This window comes from Salmo trutta, unplaced genomic scaffold (genome assembly GCF_901001165.1).
Source record: "Salmo trutta unplaced genomic scaffold, fSalTru1.1, whole genome shotgun sequence".
Taxonomy (NCBI): Eukaryota; Metazoa; Chordata; class Actinopteri; order Salmoniformes; family Salmonidae; genus Salmo; species Salmo trutta.
Genome location: NW_021822677.1, coordinates 82,565 through 100,936, shown reverse-complemented (window position 1 = coordinate 100,936; position 18,372 = coordinate 82,565). Strand labels below are relative to the sequence as shown.

The 18,372-nt window shown below is 40.7% G+C and overlaps 2 protein-coding genes across 2 annotated transcripts in view; both read right to left on the bottom strand.

Moving 5' to 3' along the window:
* The window catches only part of LOC115183198 (globoside alpha-1,3-N-acetylgalactosaminyltransferase 1-like), a 50,497-nt gene extending 35,502 nt beyond the window's left edge, over positions 1-14,995 (bottom strand). Inside the window, exons 1-3 of the mRNA XM_029744537.1 lie at positions 14,991-14,995; positions 14,271-14,405; positions 14,142-14,150 (exon numbers count right to left, since the gene is read on the bottom strand). Of these exons, the coding sequence (XP_029600397.1) occupies positions 14,142-14,150; positions 14,271-14,405; positions 14,991-14,995 (149 nt within the window). The remainder of the gene's footprint in view (positions 1-14,141; positions 14,151-14,270; positions 14,406-14,990) is intronic.
* LOC115183185 (globoside alpha-1,3-N-acetylgalactosaminyltransferase 1-like) lies at positions 11,943-14,338 on the bottom strand. The gene is made up of 2 exons (XM_029744525.1): positions 14,271-14,338; positions 11,943-12,865 (listed from the first exon to the last, which is right to left on the bottom strand). The coding sequence occupies exon 2, from the start codon at positions 12,834-12,836 to the stop codon at positions 12,195-12,197; it is 642 nt and encodes a 213-aa protein (XP_029600385.1). The 5' UTR covers positions 12,837-12,865; positions 14,271-14,338; the 3' UTR covers positions 11,943-12,194.
* Positions 14,996-18,372: the final 3,377 nt, after the last annotated feature.

Here is an 18,372-nt window from a genome sequence, read left to right as displayed (position 1 = left end):
AATGGGCCATCACGTTCCATGGCTCTTCTTCAGTCAGATCTCACTGTAGGACACTCAAAACACTTTGTAAAGGCTGGGGACATCTTGTGGAAGCAATAGTTGTTTTTCAATGGTATAGGCTTAAAGTCAATTCAACACATCAGGTATCACGGGCTAGCTATTTAGACACCCACCCAGTTCAGCCTTCACCAAAATCACATTTCCTATAAGAAAAATGTTCTTACCTTTCCTGTTCTTCGTCAGAATACACTGCCAGGACTTCTACTTCAATAACAAATGTAGGTTTGCTCCCAAATAATCCATCGTTATATCCAAACAGCGACGTTTTGTTCGTGAGTTCTAGACACTATCAGAATGCTACATCACGGTCACGAGCATGGCGCATGGCGTGACAAAAAATGTCTAAATATTCCATTACCGTACTTCGAAGCATGTCAACCGCTGTTTAAAATCTATTTTTATGCCATTTATCTCGTAGAAAAGCGATAATATTCCGACCGGGAATCTGCAATGAGCCTAAACAGCCGAATGAAATTTCTCCACGGGGGCGAATCGTGCACACGCCTAATTCTATTGTCCACTGATGGGACACTTGGAAAAGGGGATTCTGTGTTTCAGCCTGAGGCTGCCTCGTCATCGTTCAGGTTTTTCCCGGGTTCTGAGAGCCTATTGGAGCCCTAGGAATTGTCACGTTACAGCTAAGATCCTGACTCTTCAATAAACAGAAGCAAGAACAACAACACTTTGTCAGACAGGGTACTTCCTGCATGAAACCTTCTCAGGTTTTTGCCTGTCATAGGAGTTCTGTTATACTCAGACACCATTCAAACAGTTTTAGAAACTTTAGGGTGTTTTCTATCCAAACCTGAACAATAATATGCATATTCTAGCTTCGGAGTTGGTGTAGGAGGCAGTTAAAAATGGCCACATATTTTTTCCAAAATTCTCAATGCTGCCCCCTAGCCCGTAGAGGTTAACAGAACCTGGTATGGGCCTTCCCAATGGGGCTGCTTCCAGTCTTTTCTCCTCAGGGAATGGATCCAAAACCAGTCTCCTGGTTGGATTGAGTGAATCACCTTCTCCTGTAATTCACCTGTTGGACACAAAATCTTGGACATACGGGTTTGGTTAACAAACAGTCTTCTCATGTGCTCTGCTAGTATTTCTTCAACTTCTATGTCTACCTGTTCTAGTATCTCTAACTCTGGCATTCTATTTGTTCAACCCGATTAGCTAAAATGTCATCCATCATTTAAAGAGATAGATCCTAGTAAACCAAATCTAGGGATAATATCTTGATCTCATATTTTAGTTACCATAATCATGTCCACCAAGTAAGTTGGGAACGCTTCTATCCATTTGCTATACTTATTTATTATTGTTAAACACCCCTTCTTCCCTCTCTTCGGAGTAGTTCAATAATGTCCATTTCCAAATGTTGGAGTGGATATTCTACCAAAAATGTTGATCTTTTTAAGTAATTATCCTCTATGCCATTAAGTAGTTATCCTCTAGGCCACCACTCTTTCCTAAACTGCAGTGTTTCCTAACCTGTTCTATCACCTGCTCTACCATCCTTCCCCCCTATTGATACATGGCTCAGCCCATGTATCAATATTGCTGCACATCTAAACAATGTCTTTGGTAAGATTAGTAAATTATCCTTATGTCAGACCTTATATTGTAGGATTGCCCCTTTCATTTTGCACATGTCCAATTCTTCCTGGGGTATTCGTTCTTGGCTATCCTGTAACAATTCTCTGTCAAGTGACTTATCTTCTTGAAGATTTATCTTTGATGCTTTGTATGGTTTTAACCTCTTACATCTAGATGTTCCGCAAGCAGAACGCCTCACCAATATCCAATGATAGAGCGTGGCACGAATTACAAACACCTCAAAAATGCAAAAACTTCAATTTTTCAAACATATGACTATTTTACACCATTTTAAAGACAAGACTCTCCTTTATCTAACCACATTGTCCGATTTCAAAAAGGCTTTACAGTGAAAGCAAAACATTAGATTATGTCAGGAGGGTACCCTGCCAAAAATAATCACACAGCCATTTTCAAAGCAAGCATATATGTCACAAAAAACAAAACCACAGCTAAATGCAGCACTAACCTTTGATGATCTTCATCAGATGACACTCCTAGGACATTGTTATACAATACATGCATGTTTTGTTCTATCAAGTTCATATTTATAGCAAAAAACTGCTTTTTACATTAGCATGTGATGTTCAGAACTAGCACACCCAATGCAAACTTCCGGTGAATTTACTAAATTACTCATGATTAACGTTCACAAAATACAAAACAATTATTTTAAGAATTATAGATACAGAACTCCTTTATGCAATCGCGGTGTCAGATTTTAAAATAGCTTTTTGGCGAAAGCACATTTTGCAATATTCTGAGTACATAGCCCGGCCATCACGGCTAGCTAATTTGACACCCACCAAGTTTGGCCCTCACCAAACTCAGATTTACTATTAGAAAATTTGGATTACCTTTGCTGTTCTTCATCAGAATGCACTCCCAGGACTTCAACAACAAATGTTGTTTTGGTTCCAAATAATCCATAGTTATATCGAAATAGCTACGTTTTGTTCGTGCGTTCAAGTCACTATCCGAAGGGTGACTTGCGAGCGCATTTCGTGACATAAAATTTCTAAATATTCCATTACCGTACTTCGAAGCCTGTCAAACGCTTTTTAAAATAAATTTTATGCTACTTTTCTAGTAAAATAGCGATAATATTCCAACCGGGCGACGTTGTATTCATTCAAAGGCTGAAAGAAAAAAATGAGCGCGCATCTCCAGTGTCACTGTTCCCAGCCTGACCACTAACAAATACTCCTGCTGTTCTTCGCCCAGAGACAGGAGACACGTCATTCCACTTTCTGGCGCCTTCTGAGAGCCAATGGAAGCCTTAGAAAATGTCACGTTACAGCAGAGATGCTGTATTTTTGACAGAGATGCAACAGAAGGAGAACAAATTGTCAGACAGGGCACTTCCTGTATGGAATCTTCTCAGTTTTTGGCCTGCCATATGAGTTCTGTTATACTCACAGACACCATTCAAACAGTTTTAGAAATTGTTGAGTGTTTTCTATCCAAATCTACTAATTATATGCATATTCTTGTTTCTGGGCAAGAGTAGTAACCAGTTTAAATCGGGTACGTTTTTTATCCGGCCATGCAAATACTGCCCCCTAGCCCCAACAGGTTTTAAGAGAGGTGTGTTTTCTGTTTCCCTTTCCTGTAGCTTGATTTGATTGCCGTGTGTGTTTGTCTCCTGAGTGAGTTTCTAGCCCTATAGTTTGTTGTTTTCCCAGTGTTACTGTGATCCTTCTGTTACCGTTTCTCAGTAAAGTATTTTAGTTTATCCTTAACCACTGATTCCTCATCTGGTCTCTTCTCTGCTTCTGGGTCCAACCTCATATCGTCACAGGTAGGGTTGGTATACAGAAGATAGCCCTTCTTGGTAAAAGACCAAGTCCATATTATGGCAAGAACAGCTCAAAGAGAAACAACAGTCCATCATTACTTTAAGACATGAATGTCAGTCAATACGGAACATTTCAAGAACTTTGAAAGTTTCTTCAAATGCAGTCGCAAAAACACTATGATGAAACTGGCTCTCATGAGGACGCCACAGGAAAGGAAGACCCAGTGTTACCTCTGCTGCAGAAGGTAAGTTCATTAGAGTTACCAGCCTCAGATATTGCAGCCCAAATAAATGCTTCACAGATTTCAAGTAACAGACACATCTCAACATCAAGTGTCCAGAGGAGACTGCATGAATCAGGCCTTCATGATTGAATTGCTACAAAGCAACCATTAGACCGGTGGAAACCTGTCCTTTGTTCTGATGAGTCCAAATTTCTGATTTTTGGTTCCAACTGCTGTGTCTTTGTGTGACGCAGAGTAGGTGAATGAATGATATCCGCATGTGTGGTTCGCACAGTGAAGCATGGAATGGAGAAAGAGCTGTGGTGGTGCTTTGCTGTGACACTGTCAGTGATTTATTTACGATTTAAGATACACTTGACCAGCATGGCTACCACAGCATTCTGCAGCAATACACCATCCCATCTGGTTTGCTCTTAGTGGGACTATGATTTGTTTTCAACAGGACAATGACCCAGCACACATCCAGGCTGTGTAAGGACTATTTGACCAAGAATGAGAGTAATGGAGTGCTGCATCAGATGACCTGGCCTCCACAATCACCCAGCCTCAACCCAATTGAGATGGTTTGGGATGAGTTAGACCGCAGAGTGAAGGAAAAGCAGCCAACAAGAGCTCAGCATATGTGGGAACCCAAGACTGTTGGAAAAGCATTCCAGGTGAAGCTGGTTGAGAGATTCTGAAGAGTGTGTAAAGATGTCAGCAAGACAAAGGGGGGCTACTTTGAAGAATCCAAAATCACAAATATATTTTGATTTGTTTAACCTGTTACATCTAGGGGGCAGTAATTTCACGGCTGGATAAAAAACGTACCCGATTTAATCTGATTATTAGTCCTGCCCAGAAACTGGAATATGCATATAATTATTAGCTTTGGAGAGAAAACACTCCAAAGTTTCTGAAACTGTTTGAATGGTGTCTGTGAGTATAACAGAACTCCTATGGCAGGCAAAAACCTGAGATGCTTCTGTTCAGGAAGTACCCTGTCTGAACATTTCTTGCCCTTCTTTATTATCTCTGTCGTTTACAAAGGATCTCTGCTCTTACGTGACACTTCTCACGTCAACAATGGAGTCTCACAGCCCGGGAAAAACAGGAATGATGTCATTCAAAGCCCTGGCTGAAGCACACGAGAGCAAATGCTGAGTGGTCAGTCAATGGACTAAGCCTTAGGCGCGTGACACGCCCCGCCCCCGGCTTTTGGTTTTTTCCTCAGTTTACAGACAGGCAGATTCCCGGTCGGAATATTATCGCTTCTCTACGAGATAAATTGCATAAATATTGGTTTTAAACAGCGGTTGACATGCTTCGAAGTACGGTAATGGAATATTTCGAAATTTTTTGTCATATTTTGCGTCATGCTCGTGGCCGAGATTTAGCGTTGGGATAGTGTCTAGAACGCACGAACAAAACGTCGCTGTTTGGATATAACGATGGATTATTTGGGACCAAACCTACATTTGTTATTGAAGTAGAAGTCCTGGCAGTGTATTCTGATGAAGAACAAGCAAGGTAAGAACATTTTTCTTATAGGAAATGTGATTTTGGTGAAGGCTACACTGGGTGGGTGTCTAAATAGCTAGCCCTGTAACGCCGGGCTATGTACTTACATTATTGCAAAATGTGCTTCATCCGAAAAGCTATTTTAAAATCGGACATATCGAGTGCATAGAGGAGTTCTGTATCTATAATTCTTAAAATAATTGTTATGCTTTTTGTGAACGTTTATCGTGAGTAATTTAGTAAAATCACCGGAAGTGTTCGGTGGGAATGCTAGTTCTGAACGTCACATGCTAATGTAAAAAGCTGGTTTTTGATATAAATATGAACTTGATTGAACAGACATGCATGTATTGTATAACACAATGTCCTAGGTGTGTCATCTGATGAAGATCATCAAAGGTTAGTGCTGCATTTAGATATGGTTTGGGTTTATGTGACATGATATGCTAGCTTGAAAAATGGCTGTGTGATTATTCCTGGCTGGGTACTCTGCTGACATAATCTAATGTTTTGCTTTCGCTGTAAAGCCTTTTTGAAATCGGACAGTTTGGTTAGATAAAGGAGAGTCTTGTCTTTAAATAGCTGTAACATAGTCATATGTTTGAAAAGTGTAAGTTTTCGGATTTAGAGGAGTTTGAATTTCGCGCCCCGCCCATCATTGGATATTGGAGCAGACGTTCCGCTAGCGGAACGTGTAGATGTAAGAGGTTATTAACACTTTTTTTACTACACGATGCCATATGAGTTATTTCATAGTTTTGATGCCTTCACTATTATTCTACAATGTAGAAAACAGTAAAAAATTAAGAAAAAGCCTTGAATGAGAAGGTGTGTCCAAACTTTTGACTTGTACTGTACATATTTACAAAAACATAGATGGGGTTTATGGGTGAGGAGAACGGAAACCATGTTTGAATAACAAGAACTGGCACACACTGCTCAGACTGCCAGTGGAAATGGTTACGCCATTTGCTACAGTTAAAAGTGCTTGCTTCTCGCCCATCCTGGTCAAAAGATCTTCCCCATATTGCAGGAGCAACATATTTATCTTACAAAAGTGAACTGCCAGGACCGCATTTTACATTCATAAACCACGCCAATGGCTGTTTTAAAACTACTCGCGCGTCGAGGTTGTTGACCGTTTGTTTACATTTTGTTCAGTCACGTTACCTAATTGGCTAGCTGCAGTATCATTCATAACAATCTTCATAACACATTTAGTCAACATCATTCATAATGAGTTTTCAAAATAGAAGACCCCTTAAAAAGATCTAAGTTTAGCATTTTCACTGCCACAGTAGTCTGAGACACTACTTACATAAAAGGCATTCACATTCACAGAGATAGCAGTTAGTGACTATGTGCGTTGAGTTTTGTATGTTCCCTTTTCTGACAACAGTCCTTAGAATTATCATTAATAATCATATTGAATTAAACGTTTTATTTGCTAGTATCCAAGAAAAGGCGAATCAGACAGAATACCTGTCCTAGAGTGAGTTCTGGTCTAGAGCATCAATCTTAAATGCCATGTTAGGCCTACAGTGTGTTCTCTGCCAAGATACTGAGAAACCAACAAAATTAGAAACCAAAACAACATGTGTTCTTAGGCTACTCTGGAACCAGTTAAAGTAGTTGGGAAAGGCTGATCTCCATACGCAATGACTAAAGTAAAGCTCCCTCTACTTTAACTTCATTTTTATACAAGAGGTGGGGAAACGCATAGGTAAAATTATGGAAGGTGGATAAATGGCTTTTAAGTGCATTTACCCTCCACTTCATTAATGTCTGGAACCAAATAAGTTGGATTACACCATTGTTTGAATAACATGACAACCATGTTTAAATTCCAAACTGGAACACCCTGCTTAGAGAGACAATGGAAAACAGGCTAAACAGTAACTCAGCAACAACCCAGAACAATCTGATCATAATCCTTTCAGGGAACTTAACTGGCTTCCATTTGATCTCTGGTTGGTGCAGATCAAACTGTTAATGGTTTTTAAAGTAGTACATGACATTCAGTTACCTGTCTGGTCATTTTAATTTCATTACAGACTCTCATAGCATCACACCAGAGCCAGTGTTGCCAATATCAGACCGCTGCGCTATAGGAGCCTGGCTGGAAAAAGCTATTTCCTTAACACTGGTGCAGAGGAATGGAGTTGTGTACCAAAACAGATCAAAATCACCTGCTGGATCATCTGAGACCAGCCACCCGGACAGCTGATGAAACTGTGGGTTTGCACATCCAAAGAATTTGTGCTCTAACTGTCAGAAACCGTCTCAGGGGAGCTCATTTGCGTGCTCGTTGACCTCGCCGGTATCTTGATCTGATTGCAGTTCGGCGTTGTAACGACTGTCGTAGAGAGGGGACCAAGATGCAGCGTTTTTATTTGAATCAAACAAACACTCGAACGAAAATAACAAAGGGAAAACAAAAGCGCACAGTTCTGTCAGGTACAGAAAACTAAACAGAAAACAACTACCCACAACTACAGGTGGGAAAAGTCTGCCTAAGTATGAGAGACAACGATAGACAGCTGCCTCTGATTAGGAACCATACTCGGCACAAAACAAAGAATTACAAATCAAAGAATGCCCACCCCACACCCTGACCTAACAAAATAGAGAAATAAACTGTCTCTCTCAGGTCAGGGCGTGACAAGCTGTACATGTCTCAATTCTTCCATGGCCTGCACACTCACCAGATATGTCAATCAGTGAGCATGTTTTGGGACGCTCTGCATCAACAGAATTCCACATGCCACAATCAACAGCCTGATCAACTCTAGGCAAAGGAGATGTGCGATGCAAATGATGGTTACACCAGATACTGACTAGCTGTCTGATCCACACCCATACCTTTTTTAAAGTTATCTTTGACCAACAGATGCATATCTGTATTTCCAGTCATGTGAATCCATAGATAAGGGCCTAATGAATGAATTTACATTGACTGGTTTCCTTATAAGAACTGTAACTCAGTAAAATCTTTTAAATTGTTGCATGTCTAGTTGATAGGTTTTGTTCAGTGTAGTATTAATGAAACTATTTGTTTTCATATTATAATTTTGTGTACGTATTTTGTTTTCATGTATTTTCAATTTTACCTTGTCATCTTCAATAATTTTAAATGGATGTTATACACGTGGTTGTATTGTGCTTTTACATTGCCAAATCTAATCCTCTAGCGGGGCCAAGAAGCACGAGCAATGGACATTAGACTGGTGGAAATCTGTCCTTTGTTCTGATGAGTCCAAATTTCAGATTTTTGGTTCCAACCGCTGTGTCTTTGTGAGACGCAGAGTAGGTGAATGAATGATATCCGCATGTGTGGTTCGCACAGTGAAGCATGGAATGGAGAAAGAGCTGTGGTGGTGCTTTGCTGTGACACTGTCAGTGATTTATTTACGATTTAAGATACACTTGACCAGCATGGCTACCACAGCATTCTGCAGCAATACACCATACCATCTGGTTTGCTCTTAGTGGGACTATGATTTGTTTTTCAACAGGACAGAGACCCAGCACACATCCAGGCTGTGTAAGGACTATTTGACCAAGAATGAGAGTAATGGAGTGCTGCATCAGATGACCTGGCCTCCACAATCACCCAACCTCAACCCAATTGAGATGGTTTGGGATGAGTTGGACCGCAGAGTGAAGGAAAAGCAGCCAACAAGAGTTCAGCATATGTGGGAACCCAAGACTGTTGGAAAAGCATTCCAGGTGAAGTTGGTTGAGAGAATCTCAAGAGTGTGTAAAGTTGTCATCAAGACAAAGGGTGGCTACTTTGAAGAATCCAAAATCACAAATATATTTTGATTTGTTTAACACTTTTTTTACTACACGATGCCATATGAGTTATTTCATAGTTTTGATGCCTTCACTATTATTCTACAATGTAGAAAACAGTAAAAAATTAAGAAAAAGCTTTGAATGAGAAGGTGTGTCCAAACTTTTGACTTGTACTGTACATATTTATAAAAACATAGATGGGGTTTATGGGTGAGGAGAACGGAAACCATGTTTGAATAACAAGAACTGGCACACACTGCTCAGACTGAGAGTGGAAATGGTTACGCCATTTGCTACAGTTAAAAGTGCTTGCTTCTCGCCCATCCTGGTCAAAAGAATTTCCCCATATTGCAGGAGCAACATATTTATCTTAGAAAAGTGGACTGCCAGGACCGCATTTTACATTCATAAATCACGCCAATGGCTGTTTTAAAACTACTCGCGCGTCGAGGTTGCTGACCGTTTGTTTACATTTTGTTCAGTCACGTTACCTAATTGGCTAGCTGCAGTATCATTCATAACAATCTTCATAACACATTTAGTCAACATCATTCATAATGAGTTTTCAAAATAGAAGTCCCCTTAAAAAGATCTAAGTTTAGCATTTTCACTGCCACAGTAGCCACAGTTTCACTGACTGTTTCTGTTTCTGACAACAGTCCTTAGAATTATCATTAATAATCATATTGAATTAAACTTTTTATTTGCTAGTATCCAAGAAAAGGCGAATCAGACAGAATACCTGTCCTAGAGTGAGTTCTGGTCTAGAGCATCAATCTTAAATGCCATGTTAGGCCTACAGTGTGTTCTCTGCCAAGATACTGAGAAACCAACCAAATTAGAAACCAAAACAACATGTGTTCTTAGGCTACTCTGGAACCAGTTAAAGTAGTTGGGAAAGGTTGATCGCCATACGCAATGACTAAAGTAAAGCTCCCTCTACTTTAACTTCATTTTTCTACAAGAGGTGGGGAAACGCATAGGTAAAATTATGGAAGGTGGATAAATGGTTTTTAAGTGCATTTACCCTCCACTTCATTACTGTCTGGAACCAAATAAGTTGGATTACACCATTGTTTGAATACCATGGCAACCATGTTTAAATTCCACAAACTGGAACACACTGCTTAGAGAGACAATGGAAAACAGGCTAAACAGTAACTCAGCAACAACCCAGAACAATCTGATCATAATCCTTTCAGGGAACTGAACTGGCTTCCATTTGATCTCTGGTTGGTGCAGATCAAACTGTTAATGGTTTTTAAAGTAGTACATGACATTCAGTTACCTGTCTGGTCATTTTAATTTCATTACAGACTCTCATAGCATCACACCAGAGCCAGTGTTGCCAATATCAGACCGCTGCGCTATAGGAGCCTGGCTGGAAAAAGCTATTTCCTTAACACTGGTGCAGAGGAATGGAGTTGTGTACCAAAACAGATCAAAATCACCTGCTGGATAATCTGAGACCAGCCACCCGGACAGCTGATGAAACTGTGGGTTTGCACAACCAAAGAACTTGTGCTCTAACTGTCAGAAACCGTCTCAGGGGAGCTCATTTGCGTGCTCGTTGACCTCGCCGGTATCTTGATCTGATTGCAGTTCGGCGTTGTAACGACTGTCGTAGAGAGGGGACCAAGATGCAGCGTTTTTATTTGAATCAAACAAACACTCGAACGAAAATAACAAAGGGAAAACAAAAGCGCACAGTTCTGTCAGGTACAGAAAACTAAACAGAAAACAACTACCCACAACTACAGGTGGGAAAAGTCTGCCTAAGTATGATTCCTAATCAGAGACAACGATAGACAGCTGCCTCTGATTAGGAACCATACTCGGCCCAAAACAAAGAATTACAAATCATAGAATGCCCACCCCACACCCTGACCTAACAAAATAGAGAAATAAACTGTCTCTCTCAGGTCAGGGCGTGACAAGCTGTACATGTCTCAATTCTTCCATGGCCTGCACACTCACCAGATATGTCAATCAGTGAGCATGTTTTGGGACGCTCTGCATCAACAGAATTCCACCTGCCACAATCAACAGCCTGATCAACTCTAGGCGAAGGAGATGTGCGAGGCACATGATGGTTACACCAGATACTGACTAGCTGTCTGATCCACACCCATACCTTTTTTTAAGTTATCTTTGACCAACCGATGCATATCTGTATTTGCAGTCATGTTGAATCCATAGATAAGGGCCTAATGAATGAATTTACATTGACTGGTTTCCTTATAAGAACTGTAACTCAGTAAAATCTTTTAAATTGTTGCATGTTGAGTTGATATGTTTTGTTCAGTGTAGTATAACTATTTGTTTTCATATTATAATTTTGTGTATATATTTTGTTATTATGTATTTTCAATTTTAACTTGTCATCTTCAATCATTTTAAATGGATTGTATACATCTGTAGTTGTATTGTGTTTTTACATTGTCAAATCTAATCCTCTAGCGGGTCACAGAACACACCTTCCACGTCGTTCATTATTTTCCATTGAACCCATAGCCCCTCGTTGATTATCCCTCACATAACATTGATTGGATGGTATGACTTGAATTGAAGGATTTTCCCTTTTGCCTTGACATTGGCAGGATGTTTTTACACAAGGAAGGGAATCCTCCATATTACCTTTTTAAAAGGGTATTTTTCTTTGTTTTCTTACAGTTTAGAGTATATGTATTGTGGTTAGGGGTTGTTTCTGGACTGGAATGCCAGGTCCACTTTGACATTATGCTGAAGTTTTTCTAAATGGAAATTCAGTCCACCACTGTGTCTTGTCTGATGTACAAATCTATAGATGGAATCCTTGCAACATTCCCTATTTCTCCACTAAACCACTGGTTTGTTACTCATACACCGCATATCGTTGTAACAGGGGAGATGTTGTTTTTAGTTAGGCTATAGAAAATATAACAAGTAGTGAAATAACACAAACATTCTGAAAGCGGTTAAATATTTATTTCAAGAAAAATACACAGCCAAGCTGTCTTCCTCAGGGTATAAAGCAAAGTGTATGTATTTCACCAAGAGAAAATGAATGGCACCAGACATCTGTATACTCAATGTGACATTTTATGCCTTTCCCTAACCTTAACCCAAACCTCAGTGAAGCAATACCTGAAATTAACCTAACATTAAGCATAATCAATAAAGTTTTTTTCGGCCGGTTGAATATCCAATTCCTAGTCCTATACATTGGGACGAATTTCAGCATAGTTTTTAATGACGGAAGAGAAGCGAATGACTTTGACCTCTTTGGTTTTGGTCTTCTTGTCATCCCACTGGTACTCTGGAGACAACAGCTTGCTGGGCTTGTTGTAAAGCAGGTACCTGTTGAGGTGACTCTCCTCCTGCCAGGCAGCCTCGATGGAATTCCTCGCGTCCTCTTCAAGCTGGTTCCGACATACCTTTGTTAGTGTGTACACATCCTCCACGGACCCTCCGAACACAGCCCCGGCGTAGTAGTAGTCTCCCTCATCCATGGGGATGTAGGCTGTCGAGGCTGGGCGCCGTTCGTATGTGAAGTGGTCACGGGTCTGCTGGTAAAACCATGGGTGAATCACAGCAACCAGCCTGCCCAGAGACTCGGCCCCCCAGCGAGCATGGAACTTGCTGTCCACGTCCAGACAGAAGATGTAGTCAGCCTCCCTGCTGATCTGACGTTCGATGGCTGTCTGAATGATCTCCATCCTCCGGGCTGATATCTCCTGCCAGCGGTTTGAACCTGGGACCTGGATCACACTCAAATGTCTCCCCTGGGACAGGTTCACTGATGGAACATCGTCGGGACGATCAGTGAAAACGTAGTAGCGCACGTTGAAGTCGACCATGAAGTGCTTCTCTGCTGTTTCCAGGAAATCTTGGAGAAAGCGTACGTATCTGTCAGAATTTAAAGACACACAGGTAACTGACAAAATATAGGAAACATCAACATAAAGGGTACTTAATAGAGAGTTGGGCCACTACCAGCCACCTTGGGCCACCACCACCAGCCACCTTGGGCCACCACCAGCCACCTTGGGCCACCACCAGCCACCTTGGGCCACCACCAGGCACCTTGGGACACTACGAGCCACCTTGGGCCACCACGAGCCACCTTGGGCCACCACCAGCCACCTTGGGCCACCACGAGCCAACTTGGGCCACCACGAGCCAACTTGGGCCACCACGAGCCACCTTGGGCCACCACCAGCCACCTTGGGCCACCACCAGCCAACTTGGGCCACCACGAGCCACCTTGGGCCACCACCAGCCACATTGGGCCACCACCAGCCACCTTGGGCCACCACGAGCCACCTTGGGCCACCACGAGCCACATTGGGCCACCACCAGCCACCAGAACAGCTCTAATGCACCTTGGCAAAGATTCTACAAGTGTCTGAAACTCTATCGGAGGGATAATTTGGTGTTTTGTTGATGGTGGTGGAAACACTATCTCAGGCTCATTTGGATTGAGATCTGGTGACTGGCATATGGTTTACATCGTTTTCATGCTCATCAAACCATTAGGTGACCACTTGTGCCCTGTAAATGGGGGCATTGTTGATCTGGGGGCATAGCCATGGTAGCAAAAAGAATGACTGAAATAATGGTCAGCCCAGCCTTTTTATACATGACCGTTAGCATAATGGGATGTTCATTGCTTAATTAACTCAGAAACCACACCTGTGTGGAAGCACCTACATTCAATATACTTTGTATCCCTCATTTACTAGTTTTCCACAATTTTGTCAGTTACCTGTACATTCTGATGCCAGAAACCCTCTGTAACTGTATGGTCATTCTCATAGGACTGTATAGGACATACTCAACCGTTTCTGAACAGAAATTACAGTCTACCAGGAAATAAACAAAGTAGTAGAGTTATTCAAATCTTAGCCAAGCCATGAATCATGACATCATGATATTGTATTACCTGCCATGTGACATTAGCTGGTTATGTCCTCATACACTGAGTGTTTTTTTGTTGTCTTGTCCATTCACCATCGGAATGGCACACATACACAATCCATGTCTTGATTGTGTCGAGGCTTAACAATCCTTCTTTAACCTGTCTCTTCCCCTTCATCTACACTGATTGAAGTGGATTTAACAAGTGACATCAATAAGGGATCATAGCTTTCACCTGGATTCACCTGGTCAGTCTGTTATGGAGAAAGCACGTGTTCATAATGTTTGTACACGCAGTGTAGTTTCAATGTTGTAAAAATATTGATAGTTTAACTTCCATTTTGAATATTTGGGAAAAGTTGTACGCTACTCACTTTCCAACGGCAAACACTGTGGTTGCTATGGTGAGGTTCATGGACTTGTAGATTATGTCGACGAGGTCCGGGTCAAAGGTTCCTTCCCAGACGATGGGTGCCAACCATGGGGTGACTGCCACCACATCAGTACGACTAAAGAAACAGAACAAGATCAAGCCTGACTGTATTGTACTGATTATGATCTCAATGTTTACAGATATACAGATCAAGCCTGACTGTGTTGTACTGATTATGATCTCAATGTTTACAGATATACAGATCAAGCCTGACTGTATTGTACTGATTATGATCTCAATGTTTACAGATATACAGATCAAGCCTGACTGTGTTGTACTGATTATGATCTCAATATTTACAGATATACAGATCAAGCCTGACTGTGTTGTACTGATTATGATCTCAATGTTTACAGATATACAGATCAAGCCTGACTGTATTGTACTGATTATGATCTCAATATTTACAGATATACAGATCAAGCCTGACTGTGTTGTACTGATTATGATCTCAATGTTTACAGATATACAGATCAAGCCTGACTGTATTGTGCGGCAAGTTAGTCAAAATTAAACGGGCCTATTGATATAATGAATATGAATTCGGATGACAGAAATGATTTAAATATTAAAGCATTAGACCTCTCACTAAAGGCTTCAGTCACACAAGTTATACTTAAATCCAAACTGCTTCTCTGGCAGATTAGTAAGAATGTCTCACCCCATGTTCAAGAATGGCCTTGTCCCCTATATTCAGATTAAAACCTCTCACTTTCAGTTATTTGAAAATGATATCATCTCCAAAATATCACAATTTTTAAAACAAGCCATAGAACGTTGGAAAGGCACACACCTGTCTATAAAAGGTCACACAGATGACAGTGCATGTCAGAGCAAAAACCAGGCCATGAGGTGTAAGGAATTGTCCGTAGACCTCCGAGACAGGATTGTGTCGAGGAACAGATGTGGGGAAGGGTACCAAGAACACAGTGGCCTCCATCATTCTTAAATGGAAGAAGTTTGGAACCACCAAGGCTCTTCGTAGAGCTGGCCGCCCGGCCAAACTAAGCATTCTGGGGAGAAGGGCCTTGATCAGGGACTTGGTGTAATGAACACTGAACAGGTGTAATGAACACTGAACAGGTGTAATGAACACTGAACAGGTGTAATGAACACTGAACAGGTATAATGAACAGGTGTAATGAACACTGAACAGGTGTAATGAACACTGAACAGGTGTAATGAACGGTGTAATGAACACTGAACAGGTGTAATGAACACTGAACAGGTGTAATGAACACTGAACAGATGTAATGAACAGGTGTAATGAACACTGAACAGGTGTAATGAACAATGAACGTGTGTAATGAACACTGAACAGGTGTAATGAACACTGAACAGATGTAATGAACAGGTGTAATGAACACTGAACAGGTGTAATGAACACTGAACAGGTGTAATGAACACTGAACAGGTGTAATGAACACTGAACAGATGTAATGAACACTGAACATGTGTAATGAACACTGAACAGGTGTAATGAACGGTGTAATGAACACTGAACAGGTGTAATGAACACTGAACAGGTGTAATGAACAATGAACAGGTGTAATGAGCACTGAACAGGTGTAATGAACACTGAACAGGTGTAATGAACACTGAACAGGTGTAATGAACACTGAACAGGTGTAATGAACACTGAACAGATGTAATGAACAGGTGTAATGAACACTGAACAGATGTAATGAACACTGAACAGGTGTAATGAACACTGAACAGGTGTAATGAACACTGAACAGATGTAATGAACAGGTGTAATGAACACTGAACAGATGTAATGAACACTGAACAGGTGTAATGAACAATGAACAGGTGTAATGAACACTGAACAGGTGTAATGAACACTGAACAGGTATAATGAACAGGTGTAATGAACACTGAACAGGTGTAATGAACACTGAACAGGTGTAATGAATGGTGTAATGAACACTGAAGAGGTGTAATGAACACTGAACAGGTGTAATGAACACTGAACAGATGTAATGAACAGGTGTAATGAACACTGAACAGGTGTAATGAACAATGAACGTGTGTAATGAACACTGAACAGGTGTAATGAACACTGAACAGATGTAATGAACAGGTGTAATGAACACTGAACAGGTGTAATGAACACTGAACAGGTGTAATGAACACTGAACAGGTGTAATGAACACTGAACAGATGTAATGAACACTGAACATGTGTAATGAACACTGAACAGGTGTAATGAACGGTGTAATGAACACTGAACAGGTGTAATGAACACTGAACAGGTGTAATGAACAATGAACAGGTGTAATGAGCACTGAACAGGTGTAATGAACACTGAACAGGTGTAATGAACACTGAACAGGTGTAATGAACACTGAACAGATGTAATGAACAGGTGTAATGAACACTGAACAGATGTAATGAACACTGAACAGGTGTAATGAACACTGAACAGGTGTAATGAACACTGAACAGATGTAATGAACAGGTGTAATGAACACTGAACAGATGTAATGAACACTGAACAGGTGTAATGAACAATGAACAGGTGTAATGAACACTGAACAGGTGTAATGAACACTGAACAGGTGTAATGAACACTGAACAGGTGTAATGAACAATGAACGGGTGTAATGAACACTGAACAGGTGTAATGAACACTGAACAGATGTAATGAACAGGTGTAATGAACACTGAACAGGTGTAATGAACACTGAACAGGTGTAATGAACACTGAACAGGTGTAATGAACACTGAACAGATGTAATGAACACTGAACATGTGTAATGAACACTGAACAGGTGTAATGAACGGTGTACTGAACGCTGAACAGGTGTAATGAACACTGAACAGGTGTAATGAACAATGAACAGGTGTAATGAACACTGAACAGGTGTAATGAACACTGAACAGATGTAATGAACACTGAACAGGTGTAATGAACACTGAACAGATGTAATGAACACTGAACAGGTGTAATGAACACTGAACAGGTGTAATGAACACTGAACAGATGTAATGAACAGGTGTAATGAACACTGAACAGGTGTAATGAACAATGAACAGGTGTAATGAACAATGAACAGGTGTAATGAACACTGAACAGGTGTAATGAACACTGAACAGGTGTAATGAACACTGAACAGGTGTAATGAACACTGAACAGGTGTAATGAACACTGAACAGATGTAATGAACAGATGTAATGAACACTGAACAGATGTAATGAACAGGTGTAATGAACACTGAACAGGTGTAATGAACACTGAACAGGTGTAATGAACACTGAACAGGTGTAATGAACACTGAACAGATGTAATGAACAGGTGTAATGAACACTGAACAGATGTAATGAACACTGAACAGGTGTAATGAACAATGAACAGGTGTAATGAACAATGAACAGGTGTAATGAACACTGAACAGGTGTAATGAACACTGAACAGGTGTAATGAACACTGAACAGGTGTAATGAACAATGAACGGGTGTAATGAACACTGAACAGGTGTAATGAACACTGAACAGATGTAATGAACAATGTGTAATGAACACTGAACAGGTGTAATGAACACTGAACAGGTGTAATGAACACTGAACAGGTGTAATGAACACTAAACAGATGTAATGAACACTGAACATGTGTAATGAACACTGAACAGGTGTAATGAACGGTGTACTGAACACTGAACAGGTGTAATGAACACTGAACAGGTGTAATGAACAATGAACAGGTGTAATGAACACTGAACAGGTGTAATGAAAACTGAAAAGATGTAATGAACACTGAACAGGTGTAATGAACACTGAACAGATGTAATGAACACTGAACAGGTGTAATGAAAACTGAACAGGTGTAATGAACAATGAACAGGTGTAATGAACAATGAACAGGTGTAATGAACACTGAACAGGTGTAATGAACACTGAACAGGTGTAATGAACACTGAACAGGTGTAATGAACACTGAACAGATGTAATGAACAGGTGTAATGAACACTGAACAGATGTAATGAACAGGTGTAATGAACACTGAACAGGTGTAATGAACACTGAACAGGTGTAATGAACAC

What these genes read in the sequence shown, in the direction of transcription:
- LOC115183185 (XM_029744525.1), bottom strand. Translation starts at nt 12,836, where the DNA reads ATGGTCGACTTCAACGTGCGCTACTACGTTTTCACTGATCGTCCCGAC.